At 41.5% G+C, this 25243-nt stretch overlaps 1 protein-coding gene across 1 annotated transcript in view; it reads right to left on the reverse strand.

Moving 5' to 3' along the window:
- LOC111158999 (transforming growth factor beta receptor 2) overlaps nucleotides 1–25243 on the reverse strand; it is an 88818-nt gene that overhangs the window by 26018 nt on the left and 37557 nt on the right. Inside the window, exon 3 of the mRNA XM_022521358.1 lies at nucleotides 23132–23322. Within this exon, the coding sequence (XP_022377066.1) occupies nucleotides 23132–23322 (191 nt within the window). The remainder of the gene's footprint in view (nucleotides 1–23131; nucleotides 23323–25243) is intronic.

Here is a 25243-nt window from a genome sequence, read left to right on the forward strand (position 1 = left end):
CCCTGCCTGGGAAGAAAAAAGTCTTATGCGAGGAGGAACCCTAAAATCTCTTTTGTCAGAGTCTACCCCAGGGCCTACAACACACGATGCTCAATTCAATTCAAATCCACTGGAATTTTTACATAAACTGTTTCCTGGATGTCAGGCAACTAGTGCTCAAGACTTGACCATCACATTATGCTCCCTTGTGACATCACATCGAGTCAGACACAGGTGTTCTCCACTTGTTAGACGTTCCTGTTATGCCACTCGCTCTTACAAAAGACTTACATTAATACCTGATTTTGCCAAGGGTAAGAAATCCAAAGAGGACTGTCACTTCCACGGAAGGAGGCAAGAAGAGAAAACAGCAGTAAGTGTCTGTTTTGCAGCGAGCTGTTACAGAGGGGGCGTCCGTTCCAGCAGCGAGACTGGCCCCACCAAGCTCCTTCCCTGAGGACCGCACATAGCATCTCAGCGTCCAGCCACCATAGCTTTGAACTCTGTGAACATCTGTGCTTTATCTCGATTTATTTTGGGCATCCGTTAACAAGATGTGTCCCACAGTATCAGAAAAGCCTCAACGTGGTTATTTTGGGGGGGGTCTGGGAATGCTCAAAAAATGTTTCCAAATAAATTAATGGTAACTGCTTCTTTGCTTTATGCCATTTTGGCTTGCAGAAGGTTTCATAGGAACATTCTCTTTTTGGATAGCGGGGGACACCTGTAAAGTTCTGGGAGGGAAGGATTACAAAGAACAGTAGAATTTCTCTAAGTTATAAAAAGTAAAGCTCTCCAGGGTAATAGTTGTTAGTTGAGCTACATGGGCAGAGTTCAGCCAATCTGTGAATGTAAATGGGCAAAAATCACATCTTTTTGTTTTTTCCAGCCATTAGCTAAAATTTAACATTTCCTATTAGCATCTGTAGCTACGACTTTGTCACCAATAGGAACCACAGATATTTTCATGCCATGTTACATTCATGGCAGATGTCTTGGTGTATCATTTATACTCATCACTGAGACATTTCGGTACCTTAGATCTGATGCTAGATCCTGTCATTTCAAACGTGACTACAGAAGCACATGTTACTGTATCACAAATTTATTTTTAAAAATATTGGACAAGTATTTCTCAACATCAGTAATTTTCTTTGAAACCCCATGTATTATATTTTAGGCATTTGAAAAACATCCCTTTGAGAAGGGGTCCACAGGGTTCACCGGACTTCCAAGAAGTCCATGGCACATGCACAAAAAAAGTGAAGAACCCTTGGCAGAGGGAAGGCACTGGAACTCGTCTCTGCCAGGATTTCCTAGAGCAGAGATTTTGAGATTCGGCTGTCTCTGGGAAGTTACTAAGGCAGGAAGCTTGTGCCAATGGCAGATCCTTCTGGCATGATGTGTTCTGTCCCCCAGGGGCAACTCTGAATTTTCTCAGAGCTTCTGTCCCTTCTGTCCTGCAAGCAAGGAGGTCTGCAATGGAAAATGGTGGGAAGGCCTCCTTTGAAATCCCAACAATAATAAAGATACTAACATACAATGTGCTTTAGGGAATGAGGCAATTCATTTTACAAGCATCATCTCACTTTATTTCTCTAACAACCAAGTGAGGTTCTATTAATAGCTCTGTTTTCTAGAGAAGGATATTGAGCCTGGGTGGATTCTACAACATTCTTGTTTACTTAGCTTACTTAGGAAACGAAATACATGTTGCCCTAGTGTCAGTTTTCCTGCCAATTTTCTCTGGCGCAGTCAAAGTAGAATTGTAGTTGTTAAAGAGAGAGTTTTTGTTCATCATCGTAACGCTCAGAGCTTGGCCCATAAATAAGGAGACAAGTCAAACTTATTGAGTGGATGAAGGAATAGATTTGATGAATCAATCTGATGAGGAATCATTCTGCAGAGCTGAGCCCCTCTCCTCCAAAGGCCAAATTCCACGGGTGAGCCAGGCTCTCTCCTCTCTCTGCTTGGTAAATGCATGCTTCATAGCACACCAGTTTCCCTGTAAGTTGCATATAGCACCTGGGACATGAGTACTTGGGATGTGGTGTGAAGGAAGAAGCCCTAGACTGGAAACCAGGAGACTGAGATCCTATTCCTGTATCTGTAATTAATCACTATAAAATCCGAGGAAGTCATTTAACCTCACTGTGACTCAATTTCTTATGAATGTTTATGGTTCTTGGTTCCACTTGAGAAAAAAAAAAAAAAATGCCTCATCAATAGAATACTTCCAAAGAAGAAATCAGAGCTTCTTGGTAAAATGGCCAATTCTAGGTCTGGGGCTAGCAATAATGAGTTTGGAATATTTTGTTATGCCACGTAACAGGAAGCAATCAAAGACTACTAAGGTCATGACGAGAAGACCCAGAAGCCACCTCGAAGAGATTCTCATTGGCCAAGACAGGATAGTTTGAAATTTAATGAAGATTTTAAAAAAGGAACGCAACTAGGATCCATTAAGTATGCTTAAGCTTATGATATCAGAATGATTTAAAAGTAATTAACAAGATGGGAACAAGACATGTTGGTGAGGATGTGGAGAAAGTGGCACCCTCTTACACTGTTGGGAATACAAGCTGATGCAGCCACTCTGGAAAACAGCATGGAGGTTCCTCAAGATGCTAAAAATAGAGCTACCCTAGGACCCAGCAATTGTGCTACTGGGAATTTACCCCAAATATACAGATGTAGTGAAAAGAAGCGGCACATGCACCCCAGTGTTCATAGGAGCAATGTCCATAATTCCCAAACTGTGGAAGGAGCAAAGATGCCCTTCAACAGACGAATGGATAAAGAACATGTCCATATACACAATGGAATATTACTCAGTCACCAGAAAGGATGAATATCCACCATTTGATTCAACATGGATGGAACTGGAGGGGATTATGCTGAGTGAAGTAAGTCAAGCAGAGAAAGACAGTTATCATAAGGTTTCACTCATATGTGAACATAAGGAATAGCGTGGAGGACCACAGGGGAAGGGAGGGAAACCTGAATGGGAAGGAATCGGAGAAGGAGATAAACCATATGAGACTCTTGACTCTTGGAAACAAACTGAGGATTGCAGAAGGGAGTGGGGGGATGGGGTAACGGGGTGATGGGCATTAAGGAGGGCACGGGATGTGATGAGCACTGGGTTTTATGCAACTAATGAATCACTGCACACTACATCAAAAACTAATGATGTATTATATGTTGGCTAATTGAATTTAAGTAAAAAAAAATAAAAACTTTTTAAAAAAGGAAAAAACAAAACAATACACCAAATCTGCTGGTACTTTGATATTAGACTTCCCAACCTCAAGAATTATGAGAAATAAATGCTGTTTTAGCCAAAACAAACAAATAAAAAAAACCCAAAACAACAACAACAAAAACCAAACCAAACCAAACCAATTTATCAACTTCTGAGGATAATAGAATGTCAGCTCATTACACTGAAAACGAGAAAATGAAGAGAAACATCAAGCATGCATCCTGACTTTTTCACCGGAACCATAGCACAGGGTAACCAAAGGTAACCAAAGAAAGCATCTCCTTATAGAAATTTTACTTAATTAAGGGTTAAAATGGATCTAGGCAGCAAGCATCCATGCCAACTTATATCACAAAATGAGATAGTCAGACATAATTACCCTTGATGGAGGAGCAGAACCCAACCTATAGACTTGCCAAAGAGATCTAAACTGAGTCTGATGAAGCCTCCAGATCCAGCTGCCAATTTGCAAACAATACAGGGAACACAGAAAGGCAGCAAATTGCACCATGAATGCAATCAGCAAAATCCAGACTCTAAAGTAGTACAGATTACAGGGGTTATGATGTGCTATAAGGGGCAAAAAAGGAATTGGGGAGGGCAGTAGATTAACAGAAACTTTAGGTATACCAAATTACCAAAATAATAATAATAATAATAATGATAATAATAATAATAAAAAGTAGTAGTAGTAGTAGTAGTAGTAGTAGTAGTAGTAGGACAAGCTAGTGTCTACAGATGCAAACTTGGATGATAAAGCCTTTTAAGGAAACAATGGAAGTGATAATTACAAAAGAAGAATAGTGGTAACTCCGGAGGGAAGAAGAGCTTTGTGACTGAGTTGAGGAACATGCAAGAACTTCTGGGATATCTGGTGAAGTTATATTCTTTGGGCCTGGGCAGGGGTTACAAGAACATTAACATTATTCACTAAGTAGGACATTTGTTTTATGTGCTTTTCTGTATTTGTATTTTATTTTGGAATGAAAAGAGGTCTTTTTTCAAAAGAGAAATCACAAGAATAATTACAGAGCTCATGCCTTGCTACTGGGCTAAGTATATTATTTTGGAAGCTCTTGGGGTTAAAGGAAAGGGGAGATAAAACTAACTTTATTTTGGAGCACTACTATGTGCCAGACATTTCAAATATGTAATCTCATTTGATATTCAGAACACCCCTTTAAGTATTTATCCTATTTTAGGGGTTAAGAAATTAATTTCCTTGTCTGAACATATAAGGACCACTACTGGTTCTTTCAAAGGTCCAACTGATGCTGCAAGACATGTTCTTGCAATGTGGAAGGAAAGGCAGAAGGGAGGCAGGGAGAGGAAAGAGGAAGGAAGAAAGAGAAATTGAGAGTTTGATAAACCACTCAAGGGCAAATAGGGGAGCATGTTTCCTCCAAGTTTGAGCAACTCCAAAGCCTTTGTTCTTTCCATACCACCAAGCTGTCTCCCTAGCAATGAATGCCAAAGTCTATTTAGTAATTCTGAAACTCTCCAACCAAATGTGCCCCACATGCAGAGGCCAGACCTAGTTGCAAATAAGAAACACTTTGCAAATGTCAGAGCCTTGATAAATAAATATTTTTTAAAGACAGATGTCAAAGATAAATGTTAGTATGCCATAAAAAAATACAAACTGGCAGAAAGCCTCAAGGGGAAATTTCATGGTATACATTCCTTAGGAGCCATTTAAAAGTAAACAAGTTGCCTAGTAACACACGCACACACACACACACGCGCACACAAATGACCATAAAAACAGGTTGCTCTTAGCCTCTTTCAAGTCCCTTCTTATACCCAAATCCAACACTGGTTGCTAAAAGGAACTTCAAACTGAACCTCTATAATTCAGTTTCAAAAAAAATCTATCTATCTATCTATCTATTTGTAAATATTTTTAAATTGTAAATATTGTAAAAAAGACAATAAATGTAAATGTAAAAAGGACAATAAATGAAGGCCAACATAGGAAAAAAGCCACAGGTGGGTCAGTTAATGTGTTTTTTTTGTTTTTTGTTTTTTGTTTTTTTAAATATTTATTTATTTGACAGAGAGACACAGCGAGAGAGGGAACACAAGCAGGGGGAGTGAGAGAGGGAGAAGCAGGCTTCCCACCAAGCCGGGAGCCCGATGCGGGGTTCGATCCCAGAATCCCGGGATCATGACCCGAGCCGAAGGCAGACGCCCAACGACTGAGCCACCCAGGTGCCCCAGTTAATGTGTTTTGATAAAAGCTACATCACCATAGGTGAATTTGAGAGATGGGCTCCTACTTTTAGTATTTGCAGTAGTTTTGGCAATTCCTCTACTTAATGAAGGCGATTGGGGCACAAATTTACCAAGATATTAATTCATCCAAGCAATAGAAAGGGATAGGGATGATTGGTTCCTGTATGCTTTAGTGCGTGGGTAAATAAACACCACATGACAGCCCGGAGATTCCTGAAGATAACAGTGACAGTCTAACCACTAAGCTTTCACACGCCAATACCATCTAAAGCAACAGGATATATATGCAACTGGCTGAGATCCAAAGAAGGAAACCATGCTTGAGAGATAGGTTGTGGGGGAGGAGGCGGGGGGAGGGGAGTAGGGAGAACTTCCTGTCTCAAGTTATTCTGTTCATTATAATGTCAAAAAGCACAGCATTCATTTACTGAGCACTGACTTCATGCCAAACACTGTGTTTCGCATGGATTATTTTGAAATCTTACAGCCACACTGCTAGATATGTATTATTTGTTCCCATGCCCTAGAAATGGAAACTGGGAAATGTACATGAAGTGAGCTGAGGTCAGAGCAGAGGAGACTTGCGGGGTAGGTAGTGACACAGACAAAGGGGTGGGGCTTTGCTGAAGAGGGATGCTTATGGTGGCTATCAGGACCTTCAGTCAGCACAGGATTCAATGTAGAAAAAAAGAGAAGAGGACAAGAGCCCTGGAAAGCGGCCAAGACTAGAGAGCCAAAGAAAAATAGAAGGAAGGAGATGGTAAAGATAAAAGTTGAAATCGGCGAGATAGGAAACAAAGACACAAGGTGGGGGGCAACAACACCCCAAACTGGCCATGCGTACTGACTAATACAACACATAAGCCTCTGTGAGACTGTTAAGGCAATAAAGCAAAGGCACAGAGGCGCATCATTACAGATACAGCAGAGATTCAAAGCATCATGACAACTTTTTGCTAATAAATTTAAAAACTTGACAATAATCGCTGAAGTCCTAAAAATATGTATGTGTAACTTACCAAAACTGACCGAGGAAAAACTGTGAAACTTGAATAATCTCATAAATGTTAAAGAAATTGAGTAATAAAACATTTTCCTAATATCTTAATTTTTTTTTTTCTTTCTCGCCCTCTCTCGTTTTGAGCCTTTTACTGTCAAATTAGGGTCTTTGGTATTAACATGTCTGAACATATATCTCAGAATTTGAACTTTGCAGAACTGTCTACCCCCCATGCCAGATTTTCCTAAAATAAAACACCAGTAGAATCCTTACAAATATGTTAAGTCTGAATCCAATCAATCTGAGGGAAATGAAATCACTTCTCCAAAGAGACAGATGCACACCCATGTTCACTGTAGCATTATTTACAGTAGCCAAGACATGGAAACAACTTACGTATCCATTGATGGATGAATGGATAAAGAAAATTTGATATATATACATACATATATATGTATATATATATATGTACACAATAGGATACTATTAAGCCAGAAAAAGAAGGATATCCTGCCATTTATGACAACATAGATGGACCTTGAGTGCATTATGCTAGGCAAAATAAGTCACACAGAGAAAGACTAATAGTTTATCATCTATATGTGGAATCTAAAAAAAAAAAAACAAAACTAAATGTGTAGATTTGGAGAACAGACTGGTGGTTGCCACGGGCAGGGGTTAAAGACAGGAGAAATGCATGAAAGTGGTCGAAAGGTACAAGCTTCCAGTTATAAGATACGTCTGGAGGATATAAAGTACAACCTAGTGATTCTAAAAATCCTGTACTTCATCTCTAAAAGTTAAGAGAGTAAATCTTAAAGTTCTCATCACAAGAAAAAAATGTTTGTAATCATGTGTGGTGACAGATGTTAACTAGACTTATTGTGGTGATCGTTTTGCAATATATACATACAAGGAATCTTATGCTGTACACCTGAAACTGATGTAAGGTCAGACGTCAATTACATCTCAATAAGCAAAAAGAATCTCATTAAGCAGAGCTGGCCTGTTCCAAGTCAATGTCATGAAAAACAAGAAACACACAGATGAGGCAAAACAACCCCAGGCAGCCGCTGGTCCTTGACTAGATTCTGAATTTAAACATCAGTGACCCCACAGCTTTGGGGACATTTGAGTACTGACCATAATCTATACAGACACATGCTCACACACACACAGGCACATAAAGAGAAACAAGGGTGTAGTAAAATGTTAACACGGTAAATATTGAGAAAGGGAAAGTATACAAGGTACCTGCCGTCCATGCTCCTTTCAACTTCTCTACAAGTTTAAAATGTTTTTAAATAAAAAGTGGGGAAGAAAGTAACCCAAAACACTTGAGCAACAGTGTTCCCCCAAAAGCCCCAAACACATACCAGTCCCAGATGAAGCTGAGAGCTACTCAACTTGTAGGGAACCGGTCATTTCAATTTTATACAAACTCTTTCAGAAAACAGAAAAAAAATGTACCAAGACTCAATGCACTTTATGAAAATAAGTACAACCAAATACAGACAAGGAGAGTATGAGAAAAGAACATTACTGAACAATGTCACTCATGTACAGTGATTTTAATGATTTCAAAAAAAATAATTCTAACTAAATAGCAAGCCAAATCCATTAGACCACATGAAACAAAGATAAAACCAGGAAAGCATCTCTTAGTGCCAAAAACAAACAAAACAACCCACTATCGTTTACCACATTAATAAATTAAAGCAGAAAAACTACATGATCAATTCAGTGGACACAGAAAGTATATGATGATGCTCAGCACCTTGATGATATATACCAATGATCTTCAACAAAACTTATCCTAATGGGGAAATGTCAGATGCATTTTCTTTTTTAAAAAAAAGATTTATTTATTTATTTGAGAGGGAGAGGGAGAGGGAGAGAGAGGGTGGCGAGAGGTGGAGAGGCACAGAGGGAATCTCAAGCCGACTCCACGCCAAGTACAGAGCCTGATGCGGGGCTCAATTTCACAACTCTGACTTCATGACCTAACCTGAAACCTAGAGTCAGAAGCTCAAACCGCGTGAGCCAACCAGGTGCCTCTAGGTGCATTTCTCGTAAAAATAGGAACAGGAGGCCAACCAGAGCCATCTCTGCTGAATATGAAATGGAGATCCTAATCAGTATAGTGAAACAAAATGCAAGCATCTGCATTACAATAGAAAGAATTTTTATACCTCGACAGTTTCATGAAGCTTAGTCTTTTACATCTGTTCTCAGTGACTCTTGGTGTCCAAATGTCCCTGTGCTGGCTCCTCTGCTATATTCCAGATTCACTGACCTGGGGCTTCGTTTCTGATGAAATAATATGTTTGTAAAAGATGATACAGGTATCAGGAAGGACAAGAAGTTCATGTCGTTAGAAGTACTCTTGTTTTCAGTCAAGAAACTATTATTTCCAAACAGACCAACACTAAGTACATTTTGTTGAAACAGCTTATTCGAGTATTTTTATCCCCAAAGTCTCCCAGTATAACCCAGTCATCTTTCTTCACCACGCTGTTTTGTCTGCTGCCTGGGATTTCGCTCCCTTTACTTTGCTTAAACTATTTCACACAATATTCTGCAGCAGCCACTATGTTTAAAGCCCTGAAGTCTGGGCTGCTCTTGGAAGGGGAGTTCTCTCTATTGTTCCAGGACTAAGTGATGTGCTAATATGTTCATGCTACTTCACCTCCCCACCACAGTGTGGGGGACACCACACTGAGCTGAGATCCAGTTTCATGATTTTTTCAATGCACATCGAGAAGCTGACTTTTTTGGCAATTTGCGGGGAAATTAAAAAAAAAAACAACAAAACAAAACAAAAAACAAAACAAAACAAAAACCTAACTCTAGATTCAAACTAGTAACATTTTATCAGGCAATAGGAAGCTCCCAAAATAAAGTAGATCCTGAGATTAAAAACTTTACAGAAACCGTCCTGTGTATTTAGAAGCAGTATAACTTGGTTTAAAAAAACAAAAACAAAAACAAAAACAAAAACAAAAACAAAACAAAACAAAAAAACTTTGGAATCTGATTTTTAGATCTAGCTTTGTTTTTTTCTCCTTCCTCATCTGCATAATGAAGACAACCTGGGACCAGCCCCACTAGGGTTTTTATAAGGCTTATAAGAGATCTTTGCCAAGCTCTTAAGTATTTGTCAAGCTCTCTAAGGTAAGGTAGAAAACACTCAAGAAATGCTTGCATTATTTTGTGATGAACCCTAACAAAAAACAATTCTAAATAATAACATATTTTACAGATTTCCAACCAGGGAAAAAAAAATCCTGATCTGGTAAAGAAGCATTAAAATATCACGAAGTATGTGGTTTGATTGATGTCTTGTTGGCCTCTTTTGTGTCATGTTGAATGATAATGTGGCTTTTAGAGAACCTATCTTCCCCATGACCAAATGAGCTGCAAGATTCTCTTTCCCGAAAAAGTGAAATAAGTCAGAAATAAGTTTAAGATAACATAGATTTTGAGAGTTTGAAGTGAAATAGCCATTCTAAAGTAGAAGGTTCATTTAGGAAAGTCGGGAGGTCATCTGGCTGTCCTGGGAAAATGGAGGCATGTGATTTTGGTTTGGATGTCGTCCTCTGAGGGATATAACTCAGCTCGACCATATGCCTAATGAAGCTGGATCCAGCTACAATAAAGAAAATGACAAAAGTGAACCACAGATACCGCTATCTCCTATACATTTACTGAATATGTTTCACATAGGTTCATTCAACATGCAAAGAAATTATTATGGATCCACAGACCTCTTTAGGGACAGACACACTGGGATCCCCAGACAGTGAGATAAAGGATTTCATATGAAGCACAACAAACTGTCTCTCTTGATTCTGTTATATCCCATATCCTTACCAGTTTTCTTTTGTTCTTGTCCCACCACACACGCATACAAACACACCAAGCCTCTATATTTTACACACACACACACACACACACACACACACACACACACACACACACTTCCTAACTTGGTAGTTCCAAGATCTTACCAACATTTTCTGCATTTTTATAAAAAATTTTGGTGGTGAGAAGGCTCCATAGTTCAGTGGTTAGAGCACGGGTCTTGTAAACATTTTGGTGGCATGATAAAGAATCTCTTGGCAAACCTGCTGCTCAAAGTTCCTCAGTTTATGCTGGAAACTAATGTAACACTGTGTATCAACTATACTCAAATTAAAAAAAAAAATAGAAAACAAAGTGTTCCCTAGACTAACAACCTCAGCAGACATTACATGGGTGCTCATTTGAAATGCAGAATCTCAGCTCTGTCCTAAATTCCTAAATCAGAATCTGCATGTTACCAAGTTCCCTAGTTGCTTCATTTTCACAGTCCAATTTGAGAAGCGGGGCTTTAGCAAACAGGGGCCAAGTTCCTTGGTGCTCCGCCATAGAAATGGACCTGTTTGCAAAGCCCTAGTAGAACTGCACTCAGTGCTAGCCAGTGAGAAAATGGTCCATTAGAATTTACAAAATCAACTGCTGCAGGAGTGCGGAGTGAGATAGGATTTCTCATCCATTGTCCCAACAAAAAGCAAACAACTAAATTCAGGCAAACAACAAGAATCATTTTAATTAAACAACAGAAGGACAGTGAGCTCACTGGGCATACAAGATTGAATTTAGCTTCCAGAATATTGACAGAACAGTCTGACATTCTGGACAGATTCTGAGGATAATTTTTCCCAATATAATGGAAAATGTCTTCCCTCTTGTCCTTGTGATTGCTTTATTCCAATTATACATAGTTTAAAACTAAGCCATTCCCTAGCCTGTGCATCCTATTCCATTGTCTACCTTACATTAGTTCCTTCCTACCTTTCTCCCCAACAAAAGTACCTTACAGGTGGTCCAGTCTGGTATGACAACCTCTTCTGGAATATTCCTGAGATCAAAATTCTGGTGGAAATGTTACAAGAGAGGGACCGCACTTCTCTGTAAATCATCCCATAATCTAATCTCAATAGGTCTAGCTACAGATCCATTAGGATAAAGTCTAAACACTGGGCTATTTACAAATTTACTCTTATATTAAGTCAAATGTGACCTTCCTGCTCATCTACTTACTGATTTTCATGCTATTCTTTAAAGCAAAAGACAACAAAATGGCTTCTTGTTCTGTGGGATGGAGGTCAGCTCTTGAACCCTTGGTGAGCAGTTCATCTGTTTCCCTAAATCACTTATTTTTCAGGTTGCACATCTCTGTTTCCTTCAATCGCTCTTCAAAAGACTCATACACCAGACTCTGACGTCTGTCTGCCCAGCACACAGCAGACCCCCACTAAATGCCAGGTCCTTTTTCTAAGTGTAAAGTGATCTATTCTCTGAAATCATTCTTGCTATTCCAGATTCTCCATGTTTCACTAGACCCGACTACAATACTTAGAATGTGATCTGTTTAGCAAAGATTACATTGGGACTCTTGCCGGCCCTTCGGAGGAGAGCAGTTGAAGACTACTGTTGGTTGGTCAGTTGGTTCTCTTGTTTTGACACTCTCTGCTAGATCCCCTGAATTCAAAATGACCTTCACTCACTTGTAAACCCCTGGGTCTTCATCACATGAGCAGATGCCAAGCTGCTTTTGATGAGCTACTGTTCTGCAATCGATTGCCTGAACCCATATGCCCGATTTTCCATGAATCTGTTAAGTTTCATATCACTAGTCATTCCAGGCCATTAAAACCTTAATTCCGGGGACACCTGGGTGTCTCAGTTGGTTAAGCGGCTGCCTTTGGCTCAGGTCATGATCCAAGCGTCCTGGGATCGAGTCCCACATCAGCCTCCTTGCTCAGCGGGGAGCCTGCTTCTCCCTCTGCCTCTGCCTGCCACTCTGTCTGCCTGTGATCGCTTGCTCTCTCTCTAACAAATAAATAAATTTCTGATTCCGTTTCTGCTGTGGTAGACCTTCCTTCCATTGCACTTACATCTTTCATGTTCCTCCTTGGAATATAGATTTTTGCTACTTTTGTCGCTGTGGCTTTGGGAGGGCAACCAACATCACAGAGAGCCTAAACCAAGCCAGGCTTTGTCCGAGAAATGATCACATGCTTATTTCACCACCGACAGAGCCGCAGCCTGACCACTTAGCTTGGATTTTGTTAGGCTCCACCACCCACCTTGATTTTTCCATTCTTTTTTGGGCTGCCTACCTGAATGTCATCTTCTACTCTGTCTAGGGGCTCTTCATGCTCTCAGAAAGCTTGAAAGCACAAGTACAGTAAGTCATTTCAATATCTTCTCCAACAGGGAGACCAGCCCATTTTGGAAAACATGTTAATTATTCCCACTATTGATCCCCCTTCGGCCACTTGCAACACATCCTCATTTCTCCTCTGGCCTTTCAGGGGAACCATAGCTTGTCACAGATCCTCCTACCTGAGGATCTTCACCTCCTACCATTACGCACACCGCCTCCTCTCGTTTGTCTTTGCCAAAGCAGTGATACCCCAAATATGCCATCCAACTTTCTAGTCACAGTTTGGGGTTAACATATGCCTGCTCTGATGTATGATTACATCAATTCTAAAACCTCAGAAGCTTCCATTCAGTGAGGCACTTGTTTGGAAGCAATTGCTTCTAAGTTATGGAAAGCACGAGATTACCCTATAATAAAGAACCCTATTATTCCTCAAGGATATGATAATATAGGTTTTTTTTTTTGTTTTTTGTTTTTTTTTTTGGTTTTTGGTTGTTCTTTTTCTTTTCTTCCTCTAACCTGGAAGGCTGAATTTCAGCTACTTCCTGTGGTGGTTGTCATTCTTTAATTGTTACCATCCTTTCCAGGTTATGTGAAAAATTTAAAAATATTTGGCAGAACAAACTGTCTTGAGTTCAGTGGTTCCCAACATTGGCTGCATATTAGAATATCTTGGGGAGGTTTTTTTTTTTTTTTTTTTTTTTTTTTCCCCTAATCCTGATACCAGGCCTCAGACCAATTAAATCTGAAACTGCAGGGCTAAGACCCAGTTAATGAATAGTTTTTAAAGATTCTCAGGTGTTTCCAAAGTGGAGCCAAGGCAGAGAACAATGACTTCAGCTGGATGGGAGAAATAGGTATTCTGAATAGGATGGGACCTGAAAAAAGAAGGAATGGGAGGAATTTTAATGCCTACATTTAGGATCCATTGTTCTTGACACTGGAACCAGCTATATCCTCTTGAGGCAACACGAGGTATATTTTTTTAAAGTAAAAATATGAATTATGTCCTTGAAATGATGAAAGGTAACAACAGGGAGACCCCATTCCTCTGTAAATCATTCCTTAATCTAATCACAAGAGATCTAGCTGTAGATCTATGAGGATAAGGTCTAAACACTGGGCTATTTAAAAATTTCCTCTTTACATTAAGTCCAAGTGGACTTCCTATACATCCACTTACTGGTTTTCATGCTGTTTTCTAAAGCCAAAGATAAACAAAATGGTTCCCTCCTAATGACTGTATAATGACGGCTGGTAAAATTGATATTTTGCATAATTAGCACCATGCAGGAGTGATTTCAGGATCAGAAAAGGTTTTGCAAAAGCATGTCCGCCAGATGTCCAAGCGGTGGTAAATACAGCTTCTGGAGTTCAGTATGAGCGGAAATGAAAGTTAATTTCATGGTGGTTAGCTAGCACGCTGGTGTTTTTCCATTGGTGGGACCCTGGGACACTTGTAAAGCAGCAAAAGGGTCTCCGTGGACACTTTTGGCCGTCACCCACCCATGTGTTGTTTGTGGAACACGAGGAGGTGGTCACGGGGGTGAGGCAAGACGGCAGACGTACCACCTGATCAGACCAACTGTTTAGCTGGTCACTCACATCCAGTGGCTGGGATTCCAGACAGATCGTGTCCTGACTGGATTCCGCTCGGCCATGATTCACATCAAAATGAGGTTCCAGAGTAGAAAGAATCACAACAGGCAACCACATCTGGCCTCAGAGCTTCTTCGTTTACTGTGCTACTTAGGAAAGGAAAAAAAAAAATCTACAGAAAAGAGTTGCTTTGTCCAGAGATGCTACTAATATATTCTAAGCTGCACTCGACTGAGTCACAATGCCCTCTGGCACGGATGACCTTTATTATTTTCTTGGCCAGGCACAGGTCATAATCAGTTTCAGAGGCTGCTTTTGAACCCCGCTCATTCACAACCCAAGAACCCTGGAGCCCTGAGTCATCACCTCAAATAACTGATTTCTCTTCCCAGGAATGAAACCAGAGACTTCCAGCCATAATTTTCTTCCTCTTCTAACAACTCTTCGCAACCTTATTTCCACACTTACTTTTGTCTTCTGCATTTCGACCGGAAAGCCAATCCGGTTTGTTTCTCCTAAAACAAAAACGCACAGCTGGCGAGACAGCTCTTTTGAGTTAGTGTCTGCACAGTTCAAAGGCAGCACACCCAGAAGTCCCACAGCTGCCAGACCGCCATTTATTCTTCGTGTTTCTTCCATGCAAGAGCTAAGAGTTTCCCCAAGAAGCCAGTTCCATGATGCTGGGACAGAACCACCCCAAAGTGGGGTTTAAGAGAAAGGGGGCCACACTCCTGGGTCGTCTCTGACTCAGAAACCAATAGGACTCAGTGTGGTGTGGCAAGGCATGTGACCAATACAGACTGGGTGGCTGGATGGCGTGAGGCCATGTGATTAAGGTCACAATAGGTCCAGGGGGAACCAGCTGGCTGAGATGTTCTGCTAGCAAGTTAAACATAGACAGGAAACCGCGTGTCTGATACTGTAAAAAAAATCATTTGTCTTCCTGCCAGAGTTAGGCCTGCAAACCAAAGAAGCTGTTTTCATTTAAAAGAATTTCTACAATGAGAGAGGAAGGACTGGAACTCTGTGGCTACTGGGAGCCCTTCTCTTTCTCCTCTCAGCCTCTCAGGCTCAAGGGCACGAGAACTGCAAAGGTCTGCACGTAGCAGGCATGTCAGCAGTGAACGCACATTGGGCAGCAGCCCACTTCGGAAGGTCTGCTTCTCTGCTTAACCACATGGGTTGAACTTGGAGTCAGAAGTGGTTTCTAGAGTCCTCATGTTTAAGTTGACTGTACATAATTGATGTATTTACTGATAGTTCCATCCTGTTTAACAACAACAAAAAAGTCTCATGTAACCAATAGATAAGTACAGTAGAGAAGGAGTACAAGAAAAGAAAAGGCGGGGGAGGGAGGGGTGGAATGAAGACAACGAGAAGATAAATGTGGACTATAAGGCAAGCAGGGGGTGTTGTCAGGGACCACATACTCTCTAGAGGCACGACTTAGTTGGTACGGAAGGGGGATATACAAAAACCATGATGAACGTCAGGGGCTGAAGTTTGTTTTTGTAAATGAAGTGTTATTGGAACACAGCTGCATCCAATTGTTTATATGTCATCTCTGGCTTCTTCCACAGCAGAGCTGGGGAGCTGGGACAGGGACAGGCTCTAGGGCCTGCAGAGCCAAAAAATATTTACTAACGGGTCCTTTAGCAAAGACGTTTGCTGACCTCTACTCTGTACGTTTTAAAGTGTCCTTAAGATCAGAAATGAAGAGGACACTGTGAGGGAAACACCCTTCCTAAGCAGGCAGCTGAGAGAAATTTCTCCTTGCTTCCTCAGGGAGAGAACAACACAATGCAACCATTTCCCCAACAGCATTCCCTACAGTGTACATATCACCCTGATTTCATTTCTCAAAGCTCCTTGCTTATCTGGCTAAATCCAACAAGACAATGCAACCATTTCCCCAACAGCATTCCCTACAGTGTACATATCACCCTGATTTCATTTCTCAAAGCTCCTTGCTTATCTGGCTAAATCCAACAAGACATCTGAATCTAGGGGAGCAACAGTAACTATTTATAGCCAAGTTTATCAAAGACTTGCTCTGGGCCAGGTACTATTTCTAAGTTCCCTATGTGAGTGAATAAGGTCATTTATCCTCACAAGAATCCTGTCCAAAGAAGCACGATTTTTCTCTCTACTTTTCAGAGGGGAAAACAGAGGTGAAGCGGTTCACTCAGGGACAGTTTATTTGTGGCTTACTGGGGATTTGCACTCAGATCATCTTGGGGGGTGGGGAGGGAACCATGAGCTTCTCAAAAGATGAGCATCCTGCTGGCCATCCTTTACATTATAAACATCATTTCTCACAAGCCCGTCAAGAATGTCGGCCTGAGGTTGTACTTCTTGCCAAGATTTGTTGAATGGTGAGTCTGTACTTCAGCGACCCATCCTGTGCCCACAGAACAGACGGCCTCTGAGGTGAGGGGTGCAAACAGTCACGGATATAAGCCTGAGGAAAAGCATACTACCCTCCCCCAGCCCTCCCACCTGACTGTGGAAGGGTGAGGGCATTCCCTGAAGAAGACACAAGATTCTCTGGTTCTCTGTGGGCAAAAGGTGAAGAACCAACTGGAACATCTTGGGAAACTCATGTCACTCTCTGGAGACCCATTTCTTTGTAAGTAAAATGGCAAGTGTAGCTGAGCTTATTTCATGGGACTCACTTCGGCATAAAAAATTTATGAGTCTAAAAAGGCAGGAGATAACAAGTGTTGTCAAGGAAGTAGAGGAAAGGAAACTTGTTTTGCACTGCTGGTGGGAATGTACATCGGTGCAGCCACTATGGAAAACAGTATGGAGGCTCCTCGAGAAATCAGAAATAGAACTACCATGCAATCCAGCAATCCCACTTCAGAGTAAATAACCAAAGGAAATAAAAACAAGATCTCGAAGATTGTCTGCACTCCCATAGTCACTGCAGCATCATCCACAATGGCTGAGACACAGAAACCACCTAAGTGTCCATTAATGGGTGACTGGATAAAAAAGTCATGGAATACACACACACACACACACACACACACACACACACAATGGAGTACTGCTCAGCAATGGGAAGGAAGGGAATTCTGCCATTCACAACACCACCAATGGACCTTAAGGGCATTAGGCTAACTGAAATAAGCCAGAAAAAGAAAGACAAATACTACATGGTATCACTTACACATGGACCCTTATATTAAAAAAAAAAGAAAGTCAAACTCATAAAAAGTAGAAAAGTGGTTGCCAGAGGCTGAAGAGTGGGAGAAATAGAGAGAGGTTGATAAAAGGTACAAACTTTCATCTGTAAGGTGAATAAGGTCAGAAGATCTAATGTAAAACATGGTGAGTATAGTTGATAAAGGTCTTGTATAAACAAAATTTGTGAAAAGAGTAGAATTTAAATGTTCTCATTCATACAAATAAATATGTGAGCTGACGGACATCATTGATTAGATGAGAGGAATCCCTTCATAATGTATGTGTAGACTTTTTTTTTAAGATTTTATTTATTTGCTTGACAGAGAGAGAGAGAGCACAAGCATGAGGAATGGGAGAGGAAGAAGCAGGCTGTCTGCTGAGCAGGGAGCCCAACATGGGGCTTGATCCCAGGACCCTGAGATCATGACCTGACCTGAACGCAGAGGCTTAACTGACTGAGCCACCCAGGCACCACTGTATATGAATACTTTAAATATCTTACAATTGTACTTGCCTATTATACCTCAATAAAGCTGAAAAAAATGCTAAAACATGATGCTAAAAAAAAAAAAATAGAACCTAGCGGCACCTGTATGGCTCAGTCAGTTAAATGTCCAACTCTTGATTTAGGATCAGGTCATGATCTCAGGGTCACAGGATCAAGCCCTGCATGGAGCGCCACACTAGGTGGGAAGTCTGCTTTGCATTCTTTCTCTCTCTCTTTCTCTTCCTCTGTCCCTCCCCCCTCTCTAAAATGAATGAACCTTTAAAATATATATTTATTTATTTATTTTAAAATTTAAAAAATATTATATATACATATATATATATATATATATATATATATATATATATGAAACAAGACAACATATCTGTAAGTGGTTAGCACAGGTGACTAATCTATCACAGACTCCCAACCAAGGACAGTGATCATCACTGCTAATGTTCTAATATTCTATGAATTTCCTTAGCCTGGACCTTGGACAAGATTTTAGCCTGTTGGCTCTTCAGTTAAGGAAGGGGCTGGGTCTCTGGCCTTGAAACCAGACTTCTCAAAGTTCAGGACTGGAGTTTAATGCTAATTCCCTTTCCTGCAGAGCCATGGGGCCTCTCAATTTCTGGAATGAGCAGTTCAGCTCCAAGTTAGGGGAAAAGTGGAATGGCCAGAGGTCGAGTCATCTGGGAGCTGGAAGCTCCTATAAGCCACCTTCTTGCTTTCCACATACCCAGCTCCAGCAGATGATCATAACAAACAACCAAGGAACAAACTGACTCAGGCAAACTTTTTCATGTTACTCTATTACTTGGCCAGGGCTGGCTGCCCAGGGCTACCAAACAGCTCCTTGGTAGACCCCATTCAGAACATCCTAAAAGCATTCCTAAATGTCTTCTTGCTTTGGGAATTATTAGGGGCCAATCCCACAGACAAATTAACATAAACATTATCATGGAAACAAAAGAAATATTACCTAAAAGGTGCTTGATATCTACATGCATCTGCTAGCACCAAGTTTGTGGAGTATATAAATGAACTTTTTACTTTACTAACATTGTTCAAAGACAGCCACGTTTCACGGCAGAGTTCTGCTACATGATACATGAATAGACTGAGTACAGTATCTTTAGCTCATTTCCACAGGCCCAGATTTAAGACCAAATGTATTCCTCTTGGGCTGATTAGCTCAGCAAGACACCAGCATGAAATTAACAAGACTCATCTCTGGTTCCATTCCTTGCTGGGTGAGTTCACACCAGGGCTTTTTACTCTTCAATGTGCAAAGAAATCACCAAGGACATTGTTACAGGGAAGATGCTGGTAGGACAGGTCCAGGAGGTTGCATGTGTCTTACAAGCTCCCTGGTAAGCCTGCCACCACTGGGGAGCCAAGACTTTGGGTATGAAAAGTTTTCAGCATTCAGAATAGTTGTGTTCCTTGGCACGGCATTCTCCTTCCTCAGGGAGGAAAGAGAAAGACAGAAGGCACCTGCTGTGTGCTGGCTACTGAGCCGAGCTCTCCCAGAATCACCTTCTCTACCCCCCACAGCCAGCCTGAGCAATAGGTCCCCCCATCAGCACTAGGAGATCGAGAGCGGCACGGCCATTCAGTGAGAAGGGCATGTGGCCCGATGTGAGCTTTCTGCTGAAAAGAAGAAGAAGGAGTGCATCTCTTTAGCGAGGACAGTGTCATTACCCTCACCACCGATCTGAGTGGCACTTGTGAGTCTTTCCAGTTTTATTTAGCTGCTTCCTGCTGTGATTCTGAGTCAAAACAGGAACAAGGTGTCTCATTTGTCATATCATCTGGCGATAGGAGGGATGTGGTTAGCTGTGATTAGAAATCCTAGACTCGACCTGCCCCCTTGCCTCTCTGAAGGCGCATGGAGGATGAGGCACAGATACGCAGAGGGATCTCAATGCTCTGCTGGCACGCCCTGGTCGAAACACTGCTAGACAACCTCAGTGCCGGAGCAGACCTAGGCTGCACCGTCCCGTCCACAGCTCACGCAGAAGTCCCAGACCCTATACAAAGGGCCCCCATAAAACCAGCAGCCACTGGTGACTCCTCCCGCTGGACCGGGCACCGATGCAAATGTTCTGCCTGCATCCATCTATTCAATCCTGACAGTATCACGAAACCCCCACCCCGCCCCTTTATTTCCATTTCACACACGAGAGGACGGAAGCAGGGAGACATCGGGTAACTGGCCCAAGTTGGCAAAGCTAGTAAGTAGCAGGTCGGGCCCTCAGTGCATCGAAAGCCATCTCGAGATTTCATTCTTGACCAATTAGGGGACACTAGTCCTCTCTTTCCTAAAACCACAACAATCACCTTGCTCAGCCTCTGCAAATGAAGGGTCTTCACTGCCCTTGGAAACTGGTGATGCAATGAATAAAACTGAGCGGTTTTGTTTGATTCTTAAAGTTTCAGTGGGAGATCAATAACCGCATAATGTCTTTGCAAAGTGGGTATACCATCTGCAAGTGAGCAGAGCAGCTGGCTCTGGAGTCCCTCCTCCTGCTCAGTCTTGGAGCCTGACAGGTCTCCTTTGACAAACAGCTGTCACTAGGCCATCAATAAGGACTAACACAAATGCCCACTCTTCTAGGTGGAATCTGAGGTCTGGGTGAGTCCAGGGGGCAGACCCTGATTTCTTGGAACTCTACACAACAGCTTTTGGCAAAAGGGAGGATCCATTCCCCCTGAATGTCAGCTATCAGGAATCATAGCCCTGAAAATAAAGATTTGCATTTAAAAAGAAAATCTTGGGGCTCACCTCTTTCCCTTATTTATTTATTTTTTTAAAATATTTTATTTATTTGACAGAGATCACAAGTAGGCAGAGAGGCAGGCAGAGAGAAAGGGGGAAGCAGGCTCCCTGCCGAGCACAGAGCCTGATGTGGGGCTCAATCCCAGGACCCTGAGATTATGACCTGAGCCTAAGGCAGAGGCTTTAACCCACTGAGCCACCCAGGCACCCCTCCCTTAATCTTTAAAAAAGATTACTTACTATTTTAGAGAAAGACTGAGATCATGGAAGGCAGGGGCAGAGGGGGAGGAAGAGAGAGAAACTCAAGCAGACTCCTCCACTGAGCACAGAGCCCAAGGCGGGATCCCACAACCCTGATATCATGACCTGAGCCGAAATCAAGAGTAGGATGCTTAACCGACTGAGCCACCCAAGCACCCTTTCCCTTAAGTTTTTAAGAAAAATGGAAGATGTAAGTAATTATCATTTGCTGAGTTTGCAGATCAGAAATCTGGTAACAAGAACAAAGTACTATACTGATAAAAACACAGCTTAAAACACTTTAGAGTGTTTGTGTTTGACATTTTATTTGACTTGGAGTGGAGAAATAAAAACTGCTTCAAGAGATTTAATTTCTTAGTGTAAGAGAGAGATGGTGGCAATGAGAGGGGAAGTGGGTCCACGAATGTTGCTAATTATAGGGTGTTTTAGGTGGTGGTGGGGAATTATTTCACTGCAGAGAAGGGAGATGTCTAAAAAGCAAATATTCTCTGGAGCATTTTAGGAGACTCTGAAGTCATCCAGCAACCGAGGCATTAGCTGCACTGGATTTCCTGAGCTGTACAATGAGAAACTGCCTTTATGCTGATTATCCTGCCTCACAGGGAAAGAAATACTCTGATAATGAGTAAGAGGGAAAATACAGAAATGAGCCCATGATTATCACCTGAGTTGAAATACACTGAAAGCTGAAGTCATGAGTATCTTAAGAGCTTAGAGTAATATATATATATATATATATATATATATATATATATATTTATATATATTATATATAAATATATATATTAAAAATTATATAATATATATATTATATATAATATATACTATATTTTATAATATATATATATATATATATATATATAGTCCCTTTGACAAAATAAACTCTTCCATTGTGGATAAGCCAGGACACAAAAGGAGAGAAAAGTTTCATGGATGATAATAAACTTGTTTGGATACTCTGCTATTAGAGATTAATTCCTTTGGCTTAAACCGGGAGTTCTTTGAAAAGGTGAACTACTTAGGGAAAGTTAACATGTTCAGTCAGGATATCAGCTGTTACCATGCTGTAGTGTGATTTAATATAGTTACATCTTCCCTCCTAACACAAATTATATTTTTAAAAATGAAAGAAATGGAGTATTCAGAATGAGAAATAGGAGGGAGGAGTCATTTTAGAAGGTGCTGCTCTGACAAGATGAACATGTCTGATTTTGTACACTGAGCAGTTAACACTGGTAAGGGGTTGGACAAGAAGAGCAGAGAAATGGCAGTAGGTGATGCATTTCTTTTTCAATCAGACCTGTCTGGAGCTAAAACAATCTTTCCCCACTCTGAATTTACATTCCTAAAACCAAGAGAATATTATTTTCACTATCACACTGGCAAAGTTAAAATGCTTATGATCTCCAATGTTAAAGTAGGGGTATGGAAATCCACATACTCAGAGTATCTTTGTGGGAAGGAGAACAACTTAATTGTGGTGATCCAGATTTAAAACAAGTGTAACTTCTGATTCAAAATTTCATTTCTAGAAATGGAATTGAAGTCCTATTTTTCAGAAATATTAGCACAGACATACAAGAGATTTGTACAAAAATATTTAATTAAGCATTGAGTGGAAAAATGAAGACACCTACATAATCTACCAATAGGGGAATGTTAAATCAGTCAAAGAAGATAATCCATACTATGGAGTTTCTAGACAATAATTAAGAGGCATGTAGTATAACAATATATACATATAACAATATGTATTGTTCTGTTTAAAAGGAGTAAAAGTGTTTGGGTGGAAAAAATATTGTTAAATAATACTGTATGATCAACTATTTGCACTGAAAGGTAGATGAGTATATGAGATGGATGGACAGACAGATGGACAGATGGATGGATAGATGGATGGGTGGATGGATGGATGGATGGATAGCGTGGGTTAGGAATGAGGGGCCGAGGTTCATGTACTTCCATTTAAAAATTTTTACATACTGTTGGACTGTTTGAATTTTTGATAAGGAACATACACTATTTTGTAGAAGAAGGAGTCTGAGACCACAGGCCAGGGACACAGAGATGCACACAGAGGAAGCTGGGCTCCTGACCCTCAAGGGAAGAAAACTCACCTTCAGAGAAGATGATGTGATCATTGCACTCATCAGAGCTACAGGAACACATGAAGAAAGTCTCACCCAACACCTTTTTTTCCTTCATAATACACTTTGGAGAAGCAGCATCTTCGAGAGCGATTCCGTGGTAAGTGTCCTTGGGGTCATGGCAAAGCGTCTCTAGTGTTATGTTCTCATCATTCTTTCTCCTACGGTGCAGAGGTTCGTGGCAGGGGAGAGAAGAGAAAAAAAGAGAATGGGTGAATATGGCCTCCTGGACAGGAAAGTACTCTGGACTCTATATCCTTCCCAAAGCTGTTTGAACAATGGCAGCTGGTTCCTGTTCTCCCATGTTAACAGGTTGTCCTCTAATCTCCTGTGCTTTTTCTACTCATTTCGGTTTTTCCATTGCGTATTCTCAAAACCCACTTATGAGTGTAAACGAGAAGGCTTTCCTTAGGGGCTGTCTGGCTGGAGAAACTTACATATTAAATCTTAATTAAACGAGGAGACAGGAAGGCATGGTCAACCGAAGACTGCGAGGTCCTCAGGGTTAAACCTTCCATCCTGAACACGCTGCCAGGTTCACACTGCGTTCCCAGTTTATCTCAGAGGATCAAGGTCACATCTAGCTCAACTGTGCTCCAAGAGCATTCCTGGGAACATCATGGCAACTCCTCACATCTGTTTGCTGGGCCCCAGAGGGCTCTGTGTGAGGGTGTATCCCATGTCCGCAGCTGGCTGCGTGGACAGCACAGAACACGCTTCCTAGATGAAACACTGGCAGTTTCCCTGACTCACAGAAAGGAACGGAAGGGGAAAAAATGAAAACACATGGGAAAGAACTGCAAGGTGTTCTTTGTTTATGGTTCAGTGAAATATTTTATCCTGTCATGAACAAATTATTTCTACATGTAGCATCCCTTCACTTCAAATATCTGAAGCTTAACCCAGCTAAGGACTCCAAGAAGCTCTCCCGTGGCATTTTACTGAGGCCCTAGAAAGTGCTCAGTGGGATCTATGTGTACATTACATTTAAAAATGACATGATTAATGCCCTCTATTATAATTGCAAAAGCCAAAAGAAAACTCTGGCATCCTTGGAAAAGTACATCGTTCTCTGCCTCTTTCAATCTGCTTCTCTGATAAACTTGCCCTCTTGCATGACTGCCTCCAACACCAAGGTTGTGCTGACCTCTTTCCTCCCATCTCTGACGTTTTCAGAGGCAACCTGTTGTCTTAAATGGTCCTCTCTACCTCGGGAGGGGGAGTCTAGGGTAGGGCTAATCAGGCCTGAACTATTTGAACAGAATCTTCCCGGGGAAGGTTTCTGAGTGCCCACATGCCTGCTCACACTCACCAGCCACTCCCCTCCCCCCGAAAGCTCACTGCTTGCAGCAAACAAAATGGCAGACAGGCAGGAAGTGAGGAGTGGCATTAAGTCCAGCCTTCACCTGGAAAACAGGCAGGTCCATATCCCCAGAGAACGAGTAATTTTGATGGCAACACCGCTAGAGTGCTTTATTCTGGGACACTAAAGGACGGTTTGTCAACAAGGGGATGAGAAGAGCAGGAGTGCGGGGCAGATGGAACAGTCGAACTAGGACCAGAGTCAATGTGGCTGACATCCATGCAACCCAGAGCTGGCTCCCTCAGAGGCAGGTGTGCCCTTGCTGAAGGAGTTCAGGGGTTCTGGTTCTCGACCTAACACTCCAGCGGGTGCAAGAGGGGCCAGTCCTAGCTAAGCAGGCCTCTACTGGAAAAGGAAGCACCCAAATCGGAATCTTTATTCTAGCGTGGCTAGCAGGGAACTATGTGACACTTGGCATGACCACACAACAAACTATGTATGTTTAAAAACCCACTTATCCTTAACTCCAAAACTCCTGGGAAGTCTTGGCAAAATGACAGTCATGAAACAAGAGCACCTTCCTCCCTGTCCCCACAGCGTGTGTGTGTTTGTCCTCAGACATGTGCCCAACAGGGTTGTTTTCTGGTTTGGGTCACAAAATGAAGGCTCTCTGCGTCTTCCATGCCCCCAGGTAAAAGCATGGTGTTTCTTCCTTGGGAAGCTTCTAGAAGCCAAGGAACGGAATGAGGAAGGAACTCTGCGCCCTGAAGTAGAGCTGC

Source organism: Enhydra lutris, unplaced genomic scaffold (assembly GCF_002288905.1).
Source record: "Enhydra lutris kenyoni isolate GAN:26980312 unplaced genomic scaffold, ASM228890v2 scaffoldscaffold66, whole genome shotgun sequence".
NCBI lineage: Eukaryota > Metazoa > Chordata > Mammalia > Carnivora > Mustelidae > Enhydra > Enhydra lutris.